At 35.8% G+C, this 15,125-nt stretch overlaps 1 protein-coding gene across 3 annotated transcripts in view; it reads left to right on the top strand.

Annotated features, from left to right (window-relative positions):
* The window catches only part of atmin (ATM interactor), a 52,676-nt gene that overhangs the window by 2,253 nt on the left and 35,298 nt on the right, over positions 1-15,125 (top strand). For 2 of the 3 annotated variants that reach the window (XM_059993238.1, XM_059993237.1), the window contains exon 2: positions 14,037-14,165. In XM_059993238.1, the coding sequence (XP_059849221.1) occupies positions 14,037-14,165 (129 nt within the window). Of the gene's footprint in view, positions 1-14,034; positions 14,166-15,125 lie in introns of those variants that run through there. The other variant, XM_059993240.1, reaches the window with a different exon arrangement.

Raw genomic sequence — 15,125 nt, 5'->3', positions numbered from 1 at the left:
ACACAAAGGCATCATCCAATTTTGAATATTTTTGCTGACAGCGAGCAGTAATTTGGGATTTCAGTTGTGTGTTGCAGCAAATTTGTTGGATGTCTAGAAACGTTTGATTGAACCTTACATTCTGCTCATTACACCTGCTGGCATTTAGGGCAACAATACTGTGGCAACTCCAATGCTGTTGCTGTAACAATTTTGTTTTACCAGTCAGGGTTGTTAGCCCTGAGCTGAACCCCTAAACGTGGAGGACCAGTGGACCACTCTTCATCTGGACTCTATCCTTTGACCTGTTTGGCATGGGTAAGCCCTGACTCCAGCCAACATAGCTCTCCAGGTCACTAAGGCACGCAAGCCTCCAAACTATGATGAGGTTGTGGTCCTCTGTAAGGTTGGTGAGAACCGGTAAGGTAAAAAAAAAATAAACGTTCCACTAGGAGGAGGATCAGTAACTAAAACACTGATATGAAAGTAACTGGTAAAGAAACTAGAGGAGACATGAACATTTTGTTTATAAACAGAATCGTAGTGATCTGGAACGCATTATCTAACTGGGTAGGTGGAAGTAGATCCTGCTTTGATATTTAGATCTGAATCATATAATAGAAGGCATTTTCTGTATGGAAGGTGTGTAAATTAAGCCCATTGCTATCCCAGGCAGAGCCATCATGCTTGTGATCAGGGTAGGGGTGGGTTGGAAAAGAATATAGCCAATGTTGATTTTAAACTTCAGTTCAGACATTTTTGGGTTCCATTGGAACTTTCAAGTTCCTTGTGTCATTAAAGCAATGCCAGATGTACTGTACTGTAAATTACTTTGATGAAATTTATATCAGCTAATCAATATAGAGATTATTTCTTTATTCAGTTGAGAATCATTTCTGAAGGGAGTGTTCATTCAAGTTCGAGTTTGTTTATTGTCTTTCAACTATATACATCTCTACAGCTAAGTGCAACATCATTCTTCTGGGATGAGGTGCAAAACGCAATACAGTGGATTCCGGTTAATTGGGACAAGTTGGGACCAGTATATTTTGGCCCAATTAAATGGCTGCCCCAATTAGTCAAAGTTTCATGGAAATAGTTAAAAACGTACAAAACAGACAATCTGAGTAATGAATTTTGCATTAATAGAACAAAACAGAACATTTCAATAATAACACACACAAAATGCTGGAGGAACTCAGCAGGCCAGGCAGCATCTATGGAAAAGAATAGTTGATGTTTCGGGCCAAGACCTTGCAAATAGCATGACAGTGCTATAAAATAGTGTATTCATTCCTAACAGTAATCAAAAGTGGAATTCATGTAGTATATGCAACAAACAAAATCAGTGAACACGTAGTGTAGATAGTGGACTACCTTTACACAATGCAGTGGACAATTACATTCTCTAAATCTTCATTCAAGATGACTGTCTTTCTAAATCTTTTTATTAATATTAGTAATATGGACAGAATACAGATGATATATTGATAAAGAAATTACCAACATACACATTCCATTACATATGAAAAAAAAACGTACATAATAGTTACAATATAAATGAGTTTACCAAGACATAAGCCATAAGATATATGTATGGACATAGTAAATCTAAATATTTCATAATGTATAATATAAAAAAAACAGAAAAAAGAAAAAAAACAAAAAAAAAATTTATATAATGCCAAACTAACTAATCTAATCTAATAACTATAACTAATAAGTAATATAAAAGAAAAACAAACAAAAGAGAAGGAGAGAAAAAAAAAGTGGGCTGTTTATAATATCTCACAAAAATAAGTATTCATCAATGCCGTCACTTCCGGTCCTCTCAAAATACATAAGCTAAAAGCTAGGAAATCAAATGTACTTGGCACAGGGTCATATTACATCATATGAAAATGTTGAATAAATGGTCTCCATAACTTTTCAAATTTAATAGAAGTCTCAAAAGTACCACTTCTAATTTTTTCTAAATTTAAACATAACATAGTTTGAGAGAACCAATTAAATACAGTGGGAGAATCAATTTCTTTCCAATTCAACAATATAGATCTTCTAGCCATCAGAGTTAGAAATGCAATCATTCGACGGGCTGAAGAAGATAAATGCTGTGAATCTAACATTGGTAAACCAAAAATTGCGGTAATAGGATGAGGTTGTAAATCAATATTCAAAACCGCAGAAATAATATCAAAAATATCTTTCCAATATTTCTCCAAAAATGAACACGACCAAAACATGTGAGTTAAAGACGCAATTTCAGAATGACATCTATCACAAATAGGACTTATATGAGAGTAAAAATGAGCTAATTTATCCTCGGACATATGGGCCCTATGTACAACCTTAAATTGTATTAGTGAATGTTTGGCACATAACGATGATGTATTAACTAATTGAAGAATTCTATCCCAATTCTCACTAGAAATACTAAAACTAAGCTCTCTTTCCCAATCCTGTTTAGTCTTATAAAGGGGCTCTGAACGTATCTTCATAATTATATTATAAAGTTTTGAAATAAGCCCTTTTTGAAAAGGGTCTAATTCAAATAAACTCTCCAAAGTATCTGAAGGCACAAAATTTGGAAACGTAGAGAGTACAGAACTTAAAAAATGTCTAATCTGTAAATATCTAAAAAAATGAAATCTCGGCAAGTTATATCTGTTGGATAATTGTTCAAAAGACATGAAACAATTATCTAAAAATAAATCAGAAAATCTTAGTAATCCCTTAGTTTTCCAAGCTGAATAAGCTTGATCTATAATGGAAGGGTGAAAAAAACAATTAGATACAATAGGACTATTTAAAATGAATTGAGTCAACCCAAAAAATCTCCGAAATTGAAACCATATACGCAATGTATGTTTAACTATCGGGTTGTCAATTCGTTTCGGCAATTTAGAAAGAGCAAAAGGGAGAGAAGTCCCTAAAATAGAACCCAAAGCATAAGCTGATACCGATTTAGTTTCTAAACTCACCCAACAAGGGCCAAAAGATCCACCCCCATCTTTCAACCAGCATAACAAATATCTAATATTAGCTGCCCAATAGTAAAATCTGAAATTAGGTAATGCTAACCCGCCTTCGTTTTTTGTCTTCTGTAAATATGTTTTACCTAACCTGGGATTTTTATACTGCCATATATATGAAGAAATTTTAGAGTCAACATTAGTAAAAAAAAGATTTCGGGATAAAAATTGGTATCGCTTGAAAAATATATAAAAACTTAGGTAAAATAACTATCTTAATAGCATTAATCCTGCCTATTAGAGATAGAGACAAAGGTGACCACTTAGTAAACAAACCTTTAATCTGATCAATTAAGGGTAAAAAATTAAATCCAAACAAATCTTTATGGTTCTTTGTGATTTTGATCCCTAAATAAGTAAAAGAGTCATTAACTAATTTAAAGGGTAAATTTCCATAAATTGGGACCCGTTTATTTAATGGAAACAATTCACTTTTATTAAGATTTAACTTATACCCAGAAAACTCACTAAATTGAGCCAATAATGATAAAACTGCTGGAATGGATTTCTCCGGGTCAGAAATGAATAGTAATAAATCATCTGCATACAAAGATAACTTATGAATATCTGTCCCACGATTAATACCCAAAATATCCTGTGATTGTCTGATGGCAATTGCCAAAGGTTCTAAGGCAATGTTAAATAGTAATGGACTAAGAGGACATCCCTGTCTAGTGCCCCGAAATAGGCGAAAAAAGGGAGATCTTTGATTATTGGTAACCACTGAGGCTACTGGAGTATGATAAATCAATTTAATCCATGATATAAATATCGGACTAAAATTAAACTTCTCCAACACATTAAATAAGTAAGGCCATTCAACTCTGTCAAATGCTTTCTCCGCATCTAACGAAATCAAGCATTCTGAAGTATCATGTGAGGGAGTATAAACAATATTCAACAATCTCCTAATGTTAAAAAAAGAATAACGATTTTTAATAAAGCCAGTTTGATCATCTGAAATAATTTTGGGTAATACCTTCTCCAATCTAGATGCCAGTAACTTAGAAAAAATCTTGGAGTCTACATTCAATAAAGATATAGGTCTATAAGAAGCACAATTAGTAGGGTCTTTATCTTTCTTCAATATTAGAGAAATGGAAGCTCTATAAAAAGATTGTGGCAAATTCCCTAATCTAATGGCCTCCTCAAAAACCTTACCTAACCAAGGGGAAAGAGTAGCGGAAAAAAATTTTAAAAATTCAACTGTATAACCATCTGGACCCGGTGCTTTCCCAGAATTCATTGAGGAAATAGCCCCTTTAATTTCTACATCCGTAATAGGAGTATCCAATATCAAAAGATCATCAGATGATAACCTTGGAAAATTTAATTTCCCCAGAAAATCAGACATGGTATTATAATCTTGAGGAAATTCAGATTGATACAGGGAGGTATAGAAATCTTGAAATGCCTTATTTATCTCATCATGATTAACTGTCAGATTCCCATTCTGCTGACCAATCTTAGTGATTTGACGTTTAACCAGAGCATTCTTCAATTGACTAGCTAACAGTTTACCAGATTTATCACTATGTATATAAAAATCAGATTTAGTTTTCATTAATTGATTTTCAATCGAGGATGTAAGTAATAAACTATGTTCCATTTGAAGTTCAACCCTTTGTTTGTAAAGCTCCTTACTAGGAGCAATCGAATATTTCTTATCAATCTCTTTAATTTTATCAACCAATAAAAGAGTTTCCATCTTGATACGTTTCCTCAAACCAACAGAATAAGAAATAATCTGTCCACGTATATAAGCTTTAAAAGTGTCCCAAAGTGTTCCGTAGGAAATATCATCTGTAGAATTAGTTGAGAAGAAGAAGTCGATCTGCTCCTCCATAAATTTTATAAAGTCAGAGTCTTGCAACAAGGTAGAGTCAAATCGCCATTGTCTAGCATTAGAAGCTGTATCCGTAAATTTCATAGAAAGTAATAACGGAGCATGATCAGAGATAGCTATAATATCATAGTTACAACCGATTACCAATGGAATAAAACAAGAGTCTACAAAAAAATAATCAATTCTTGAATAAGAGTGATGAACATGTGAGAAAAAAGAAAACTCTTTGTCATTAGAATGCCGGAATCTCCAAACATCAAAAACTCCATTGTCAGTCAAAAAGGAGTTAATACAAGTGGCCGACTTATTAGGTAAAGTCTGAATAGATAAAGATTTATCCATCAGAGGATTTAAACAACAATTAAAGTCACCACCCATTATTAACTTATATTCGTTTAGATTGGGTAAAGAAGTAAATAAAGACTTAAAAAAGTCAGGACAATCCACATTTGGAGCATAAACATTAACCAAAGCAACCTTTTTATTACAAAGTAAACCCGTAATTAACAAAAATCTGCCATTAGGATCCGAAAAAATATCATGTTGAACAAATGAAATAGAGGAGTCAATAAAAATTGAAACTCCTTTTACTTTAGCATTCGAATTTGCATGATACTGTTGACCCCGCCAAAATCTAAAAAAACGAAATTTGTCCTCCCTCCTCACATGAGTTTCTTGTACAAAAATGATATGAGCATTAAGTCTTTGGAATACTTTGAAAATCTTCTTTCGTTTAATTGGATGATTTAAACCATTAGTATTCCAAGACACAAAATTAATGGTCTGAGCCATAATTCTATAATCAACCCTTTGGTATAGAAAGGGTTAACCAACATATAAACTCATGCACCCGGAAGAGGAACAAAAGTAGTGAGAAGACCCGGAAGTGACGACAACACAGACATATTTGAAGTTCAAAAACAGCCCGAATAAAAAAACTAACACAAACTGGTACAAAAAAAATAGAATTAGAAAACAGACCATCCCCCCACCCCCCGAGAAAAAGAGAAAAAGCCAAAATATGACTTAAAAAGAGAAAAAGTAAGACTAATCCTACCCCCATGTCAGCTGAAGAACACTCCATATAAAAAGGATATATATAAAAGAATCACCCCGACTTTAAAAATAAAATCGCTATAATAAAAACCATATTTCTAAGTATAGTTAGTTGTAAAAAGAATAAAAATATAATCACTAAAAACAATTATAACTCGGGCTCTGATCCAGACAAAACAAAAAATATTTAAGCTGAGATAAGCGATGCCTTGTCTGGGAGAAACACGAAAAATATAAACATAATGCCATCTTAAGCAAAACCAAAAATCTTTTCCAAAAAACCACCATCTTAATCAAGGAAAAATTTACCTTCAAAGAATTAAAAATATACCTTCAAAGGAACAAAGTTAATAGACAAGTATGTAGTTAAATGATTAAAGTGTATAAGGCAAAACAATTAACATGACGCAAACACACTTTAACTTGAGTATAAAGTGTAGGATGAACCTACACCAATAACCAGATTATAATTCTGGTTTAAGAGATCGAGAACCATCTTATACGATCAGAATCATTCATTTATTAAAGACTGGTGTCTGTAGCAGTAGGGAAGTTCTCCTCCAGATATTTTCTCACTTCTGAAGTTGAAAGGAAAACTTGTCGTGGAGCATTCAACGGAGAAATTCGAAGCTTCGCAGGGTATAGAAGCGCAGGTTTCAGATTTTTCTCATAACATTCAGCCATCAACGGTTTAAAAAGAAGCCTTCTTTTTAAAAGATCTGAACTAAAATCTTCGATCAGGCGGAAGGAAAAATCTTTGATTTTAATCATTCCTAGTCGACGAGCTGCTCTTATAACTTGTTCTTTGTCATGTACATAATGGAACCGGACAATTATCACCGAAGGTTTGTCTGTAACACTCAGTGATCGACGCCGAATTCTATGTGCCCGATCCAATAAAGGGGGGTTATTCGGGAAAATTGTCGGAAACGCTTCTTTTAAAAGTTGAGCAAAATATTTCGAAGGGTCATCTTTTTCTATGCCGTCTGGAAGACCAAGTATACGTAAGTTCTGTCTTCTGGACCGATTCTCAAAATCGTCACTCTTGGCTTTAAGGGCTTCCATCAGCTTAATGGTCGAAATTAAATCCTGTTGCAGTTTTCCAATAGTCAAATCTCGCTTCCGAGCTTCTTCTTGCAGAGACGTAATAAGAGCTTGTTGCTGTTTAATTACTAAATCCGTCTTAACCATGTACTCTTGAAAAGCCTTTATATCTTCTTTAAAAAATTGTTGTAGTTCAGCAAATTTTTGATTCAAAACCTCCATAAACAATTAATGGTTAATGGTGTTTGTTGTGTCGGAGCCTGCTTTTTTCCGTTACCGTTCGGATTACGTCCGGGATCCCGTCCCTTAGACCTGAGAGACATTTCTGTTTGCATATCATCAAAAGTTCACAACAAACGCTTGGCAGTAAATCCAAAAAAAAAAGAATAAAGAAACTTTCGGTATAGGTAAAAATAAGCTGAATAAGGGTGATCAAAGGTTAAAAAAAGTAAAAGTTATGGAGCGAATCCAAAACGGTACTCACTCCATGAGCGTCTCCAGCTGACTTCCATTCAAGATGACTGTCGATACCTTCAAGTCCTTCATAGGTGGTAACTTGTTGAAATAATGAAATTGTTTCATTTTCACTCGTGGCTTTTTCTGACATCTCCAAGTCTAAAAGCTTGAAACTGCAGTGAGCAAGACAGTTCTGAGTTGGGGGGACATCATGTGATGATGCAGGATCGAGACGTGGAAATCCAGCTCTCCCGTTTTATAAAAAAAAAAGCACTAATAAATTAATGTTTAAGTGAAGAAAAGTTAGTAAATATTTTCTAAAAACTATGTCTGAACTACTCAGGATTTTCCTTAGATATGCCTCCTAAACAGACAAAGAAGAAAATTTCTACTTTGCAGACAGTACAAGCTGGGCCAGCCACCATGAAGAAGCCTCGGACTCAAGTGCATCTTACCTCCAGCGATATAGAACAGGAATCGGCTGCAACATCAACAGTTTCTAAGAAGGAACAACAGGAACTGCGCGTGCACACAAGAAAGGGCATGCGCAAACACGAGCAATTTGAACTACAAATCCCAGCTATGATTGGAAGTGGAAGTGAAAATGAATCCGAGGTGGATTCGGATTCTCTGGAACATACAGATGAAGATGAGGAGGTAAAAGAAGAACAACAGGAATAGGTTGGAGGTGGAAGATATTCTGGAGACATAAGAGAAGCTTTGGCGCAAATAATGCATGAATTAAAAGAATTAAAAACATTAAAAATAATAAAAGATATTAAGAATATGAAGACAATGTTTGATAAAATGGTGAAAAAACGGGAGAAAACGGACAAGAAAGTTAAAAAGCTGGAAGAAATAATGGGAGACACTATTGATAGAGTGAATAAAATGGAAGATAATATTCTTGCCTGGTCATCAGAAAGAAAACAACTGTTGGAAAAAATAGACGTGCTTGAAAATTTTAGTAGACAAAATAATATTAAAATTGTTGGTCTTAAAGAAGGGATAGAGGGAGAGGATCCAATAAAAAAAATTCAAAAATGGATCCCAGAAAATTTGGAAATGGAAGAGGGAACCCAGTTGATCAAAATTGAAAGGGTCCACAGAGCCTTAAGACCAAAACCTCAACCTGATAAAAACCCATGACCAATCTTGATAAAATGCTTAAGATATCAAGATAAAGAAAAGATCCTGAAGGCAGCTGCCTAATGTGCCAGAAAGAGAAATGAGCCATTGATGATAGAAGGGAAAGCAGTTCTTTTCTATCCTGATATAAGTTATGACCTTTTGAAGAGAAAGAAGGAATTTAACCCAGCGAAAAAAGTTTTATGGGAAAAGGGTTATAAATTTATATTGCGCCACCCGGCAACTTTTGGATGACGGGAAAAGATTTTTTACTGATAATCGGGATGCAGAGGAGTTTGCACAAGAACTCCCAAATATTCGCTAGACACAGTAAAGATTTAAAAGTGAAACAGATTAAAGATGAAGATGGGGACACTGAAGTGAGTTGATGGACATTAAGGACAGAAGAATATTTAAATATACTTTTAATTATATGATACAGGGGGAGAAAGGTAAAAATTTGAGAAATATTAATTGAGAGTAGTGATATTTTTTCTTCTCATATATACTTTTTTCAGGTTACGGGGGAGCTGGGGGAACTTCGGATCGATCGCTACAGGATTCATATGTGTAATCATGGCGTTTGCCATGACCCGCACAATGGGGGGGGGGAATGTGTTTTTTTTTCCATTCACAACATTAGTGGGGGAGAGGGGTTTGTTTTTTTTTCTTTATAATCTATTTTTCTTTTTCTTTCTTTGCCTAGATGATCGGAGGGGAGACACATTGCAACATGGAGAATTTTTAAATAGTTCCCCAAGATACTATGAGAGTTGAAATATTATCTATTATAGACTGGAGTAACCACGTTAAAAATAATAACTAATTTACTGAATTTTTTAAGTTTTAATGTTAATGAGCTTAATGGACCGGTGAAAAGAAAAAGAATTTTAACATGCATTAAGAAAATGAAAATAGATATACAAGAAACACATTTAACAGAGATAGAATATCAGAAATTAAAGAGAGATTGGGTCGGAAATGTTATAGCAGCTTCATTTAATTCAAAAGCGAGGGGAAAATAGGAGAAAATATACCAGAAGATTTTAAAGATAAATGGGAATCTAAATGGATACGGGAAAAGAAACTAAAACATTTGATTGATTTATGGAATATGGAATATGGAATATGGAATATGGAATATGGATTTATGGAATATGGATTTACTAAAACATTTGATTGATTTATGGAATAAGATAAATGTTGATGATGAGATAAAGAGATCTTTATTAGCAAAGAGACCTTTAATTCAAAATAAACATCCCTTTTACAATGGATAATCAACTTTTATATTACTGGTTTCACAAAGGGATTAGGTATGTAGGAGACTGTTTTGAAGAAGGTATATTAATGTCATTTGATCAATTAAAGAATAAATATAAAATATCAAATAACACTCTTTTCTGTTATTTCCAATTAAGGGCTTATTTAAGAGATAAACTGGGTCAAACAATGTTATTGCCGAAACCTAATGAAATAGAATCTTTAATTCATAAAGGAAAAATTTTAAAAAATTATTTCTGGTATGTATAATTTGATTCAAAAACAGGCAATTAAACAAAGAATTCATAAGTCAAGAGAAAAATGGGAAACTGATTTGAATATTAAAATTGATGAAACAAGTTGGTCAAGATTATGTCTTGACAGTATGACAAATACAATAAATGTTTGACTAAGATTAGTATAATATAACTTTTTACATCAAATATATATTACACCACAAAAAATAAATAGATTAAACTCAAATTTATCTGATCAATGTTTTTGATGTAATCAAGAAATTGGTACTTTTTTTACTCTACTTGGTCTTGTTTTAAAATTCAACCTTTTTGGACAAATTTAAGAGTTTTACTGGAACAAATTATTGGAATACAACTTCCACATAATCCAACATTATTTTTACTAGGTGATATTGAAGGGATAAAATTGATAACCAAATTGAATAAATATCAGAAAGAATTCATAAAAATTGCATTGGCAGTAGCCAAAAAGGCTATTGCAGTTACTTGGAAATCGGATTCATACTTAAGTATAGATCGTTGGAAGAATAAAATTTTTAGTAGTTTTTAGTACTTGAAAAAAGTACTTATAATTTAAGAGATAAATATGAAATATTTCTGAAAATTTGGTGCCCTTATTTACAAAAAATAGGATTAAATATATAGGTGCTCCGAAGATAAAATTATTGGTTACCTGGGGAAAGAAATAAATATACATATTAAAGCTATTATGAACTCCATGGAGCATGTGGGGATCTTCCGATATCCAGGCTTTCTTTCTTTCTTTCTTTTTTTCTATAGGGATATGTTAAGGGGAGGGGGAAGGGTTGATAATTTTTTTTCTTTCTGTAACCTATTTGAAAATTCAATTAAAAAAAAATTTTAAAGACAGTTCTGAGTTGTCTTGATACTTATTTCTTGCCAATTATCAGTGACAAATATCATTGCTTTTCAAACATAAGTGCACAGAAATGACGTTATGTAAAATTTGTTTGCCCTTAAGCACAGTGTAGTGTCCCAAATAAACAAAGGGAGTTCTGGCAATTTTTTCAATTAGTTTTTGTTCTTTAAGAGTTGTCCCAAAAAGGCAGTTGCTCCAATTAACCAATTTCTCAATTAACCAGATTTCACTGTGTATGTAGGCACGTGCAGCATGTATTGTTACGATCCCAGCACATACAGTCACAGAACAGTATTAGCACATCCCTGAGTGACATGGCCTGAAGATTGTCAGGTTGACATCAAGTCCAAGGTGTATGTTTATATTAGACAGTATAATGTTACTGGCAATGTTATAATAAAATAAGCAATAGCATGAATGTGTGAAGTAGTAGAAGTAGGAGATGAAAAGTGACCAGTCAGGATGAGACTGTCTGAGTTAGGAAATGTGGGAGAGGGCAAGGTATTCAGATAGGGCATAGATGTGTCCAAGGTGGCAACTGGGTGTGAAAGAAGTGGAATAGCCTAGGGGGAAAAAGCTGTTACCCAGCCTGATAGTTCTGAGTCTTATGCTGTGGTCCATCTGCCTGATGGCAGGAGGTCAAAAGTATCGTGGACACCAAGTACACTGCAGATGCTGGGGTCAAATCAACACGAACAAAAGCTGGATGAACTCAGCAGGTCGGGCAGCATCCGTTGAAAGGAACAGTCAACGTTTTGTCAGGACTGAAGGAGGGGGCAGAGGCCCTATAAAGAAGGTGGGAGGAGGGTGGAAGGTGCCAGGTGAAAAACCAATCAGAGGAAAGATCAAGGGGTGGGGGAGGGGAAGCAGGGAGGGGATAGGCAGGAGAGGTGAAGGAATGTAAGGGGAAAGCACTATGGGTAGTAGAAGGCGGCAGAATCATGAGAGGTGATGTTCATACCAAGGGGCTAGAGACTACCCAGACGGTATATGAGGTGTTGCTCCACCAACCTGAGTTTAGCCTCATCATGGCAGTAGAGGAGGCCATGTATGGACATATCCGAATGGAAATGTGAAGCAGAGTTGAAGTGGGTGGCAACCGGGAGATCCTGTCTATTGTGGCAGATGTGTCAACCTGTAAATGTTACCTGCTCAGTTGAGGAAAAACACCAGACACAAAATTACCTCTGAAACGGTTTTTATTCAGAGAGGAGTTCGCAGCCCCACACACTTCGGGCGGAAGGTAGCTAACTCCCAATTTGTCGGTTTACAAAAGTCATACTTATACCCAGAAGCAGGGTACTACATTCGCAAATATGGTTACCAATTAGAATTCATCAATTGATTGGCTATTGCATAGCTAAGCACGCGAAATACTCAGAATTAGCAAAGTTTAAAGCATAATACTTAGAATTAATACTGACTCAAATCAAAACTCTTGAAATAGGTATCCTCAAAATACTTTGCCATGCACATTGTTTTGTGGTCGCAGGTTCCCTTTTCCTTGTGGTCTCCCCGTCTGGCCTGGCACCTTATTTTAGCTACCTCTCCTTACTTCCCCAATGACATACCTCTCTCTTGTCCTGTCTACATATTTTGCTACACTTACCCCTCGCCCACCCCCTCTACATGTACCCCTTACCCTTTTCATATTCTCAGACGGAGCGGAGGTGCTTGATGAAGCAGTCCCCCAATCTGCGTTGCGTCTCGCCAATGTAGAGGAGGGAGCACCAGATGCTGAGGGGGCTGCACCGGGAACACTCAGCAGGTCAGGCAGCATCTGTGGGAAGAGAAACAGTTAATGGATTTGAGTCGAAGACTATTTTGTCCAAGGGGATTCTATCTGAAACATGAACTCCACTTCTCTTTCCACAGTTGCTGTCTGCTAAGTGTTCCTAGACTTTCCTGTTTTTATTTTAGATTTCAAGCCTCTGCAATTTTTATCTTCCCAGCTTAGGTATTTATGGAACACTTTCTAATGCTTGAGGTTGACAGTGCCTCAAGAAAACTTGAGACCTTCATTGTTGATTTTCTTGTGTCGGGAATTTGGATTAATGACTTAACAGAATTGGAAGTAAAACAAATTTTAAAATGCCAAAAAAGAAAATGCCTACAACAGTTTGGAGGGATTAATTAATAAGATGCAAGAAAAAAGATGGTAATAGGGAAGGTAAAAAAAAAACAAATGATAGGTCTTGAGTGATATGTATGGGAATAGTGAAATTATCTGAAATTTTGAGTCAGAATTGCTACAACAGCAGAGGAGATGAGATTTAAATCATGTTCACTGTGAATAGGTATTCTGCAAATCAGTCATTATTTTTTTTCCATTGTGGAGAAAATTGCATTATGTGCAGTAAATTCATTCTAATAAACAGAAAGAAAAGAAAGGAAGCTTCAGTCGGATGATACTGATCATAATCTGAAATACCAACTGTCCATTTGACTCTACAGGTTCTGTCTGACCTGCAGAGTTCCTCTGCATCTTTTTTTTTGCACATTGAATCTGATATTTATTTAGAAAGTAAGAACTTGAATGGTAAGAAGGTGGAGATAAAAAGGGAGAGAGCAGCACAGTAGCATGGTGACCCAGGTTCAATTCCTGCCATTGCCTATAAGGAGTTTGTACTTCTCCCTGTGACTGTGTGGGTTTCCTCTGGGTGCTCCAGTTTCCTCCCACAGTCCAAAGATGTAACAGTTGGTAGATTAGTTGGTCATTGTAAATTGTCCTGTGATTGGGGGTGGGGGGGGGGGGCGTTTGCTGGCTGGTGTGGCTCAAAGGGCTGGAAAGGCCTTTTCTGTGCTGTATCTCAATAAATAAATGAAGATGTTGGATTTCCTGGTTAATTTAATTGTCCTGCCCTCTACTGCATCACATAATATCCTTGTTTCTGCTTCATACCTTTCCCCCTCCTTTAGTTACATCTTCAGACTCCTTCACTTTCTCCAGTTTATTCCAATGTAATGAAAGGTCATTTCCCAGTCTACAAGTGCTACCTGGTCAGTGTATGCTGTTTTAGATTTCTATCACTCATGCTATTCTGCTTTTGTAGTTCTGAAATCTGTTGATTTTATTTTTTATTATAATCTTTCAGGACTGCAGCATTAATCCAACTGTTAGGAAGGATTTGAAATCTTCTGTTCAGAAGTTGTACTGCTGTCCCATTGAAGGTTGCCCAAGAGGACCAAACAGACCATTCTCTCAGTTTGCCCTTGTTAAGCAGGTAAGCAATGCTATGCTGCAATTCTGCTTTTAGAATTTTACTTGTCTGCATTGCTAATTGAATCATGCGGCAATTACACTCAGACTTTTAATAATGATCTAAGCTTTCTAAATTGGAGGTATAGATGAGCAAATATAGTAATGGAGTCATAGAACGCTACAGCACAGAAACAAGCCCTTTGACGGTCTCAATCCTGCTGAACTATTAATCTGCCTAGACCCATAAACCTGCATCTGGATCATAGCTTTCCACACCTCTTCCATCCAAGTACCTATCCAAATTTCTCTTAAATGTTGGAAATAGAACCTGCATCCATCACTTCCACTGGTAGCTTGTTCCACACTCTCGTCACCCTCTGAGTGAAAAAGTTTCCACTCGTGTTCCCCTTAAACTTTTCACCTTTCACCCTTAACCAATGACCTCTAGTTTTAGTCTCAGCCAACCTCTGTGGAAAAAGCCAGCTTGTATCTGTACCCCTCATAATAATGTGTACAGTTGGCCCTCCTTATCCGCGGGGGATTGGTTCCGAGACCCCCCCCCCCCCGCAGATACCAAAAATCGCAGATGCTCAAGTCCCTTATTTAATCTGAATCAGTGCAGTGGTCTTTAGCAGTAAGCGGAACCCCGGACTTTATTTAACATGTTCAGAGCGGTGGGCATTAGGACTTGGCGTAGCTCTGAATCCGCGGTGTCTCTGTTCACGAAAATAATCACGATCACAATTGAAAATAAGATGGAAATAATAAAGTGATCGGAAAGAGGTGAAACACCATCAGTCATTGGAAAAGCGTTAGGCTACAGTCGGTCAATGATTGGAACAATTTTAATGGAGCATGTGAAAGGCCCTGCCCCGATTATTACTAAGCAATGCAGTGGTTTAATTATTGGGTTTTGGGTTTTTGATCCTCCACATCAAACCGGTGGAGAGCGCACTCAATAGCGATCTGTCACTAGGTCGAA

This window comes from Hypanus sabinus, chromosome 17 (assembly GCF_030144855.1).
Source record: "Hypanus sabinus isolate sHypSab1 chromosome 17, sHypSab1.hap1, whole genome shotgun sequence".
In the NCBI taxonomy this organism is placed as follows: Eukaryota; Metazoa; Chordata; class Chondrichthyes; order Myliobatiformes; family Dasyatidae; genus Hypanus; species Hypanus sabinus.
The sequence above is the reverse complement of the archived record's forward strand: the minus strand, read 5'-3'. Positions and strand labels throughout refer to the sequence as shown.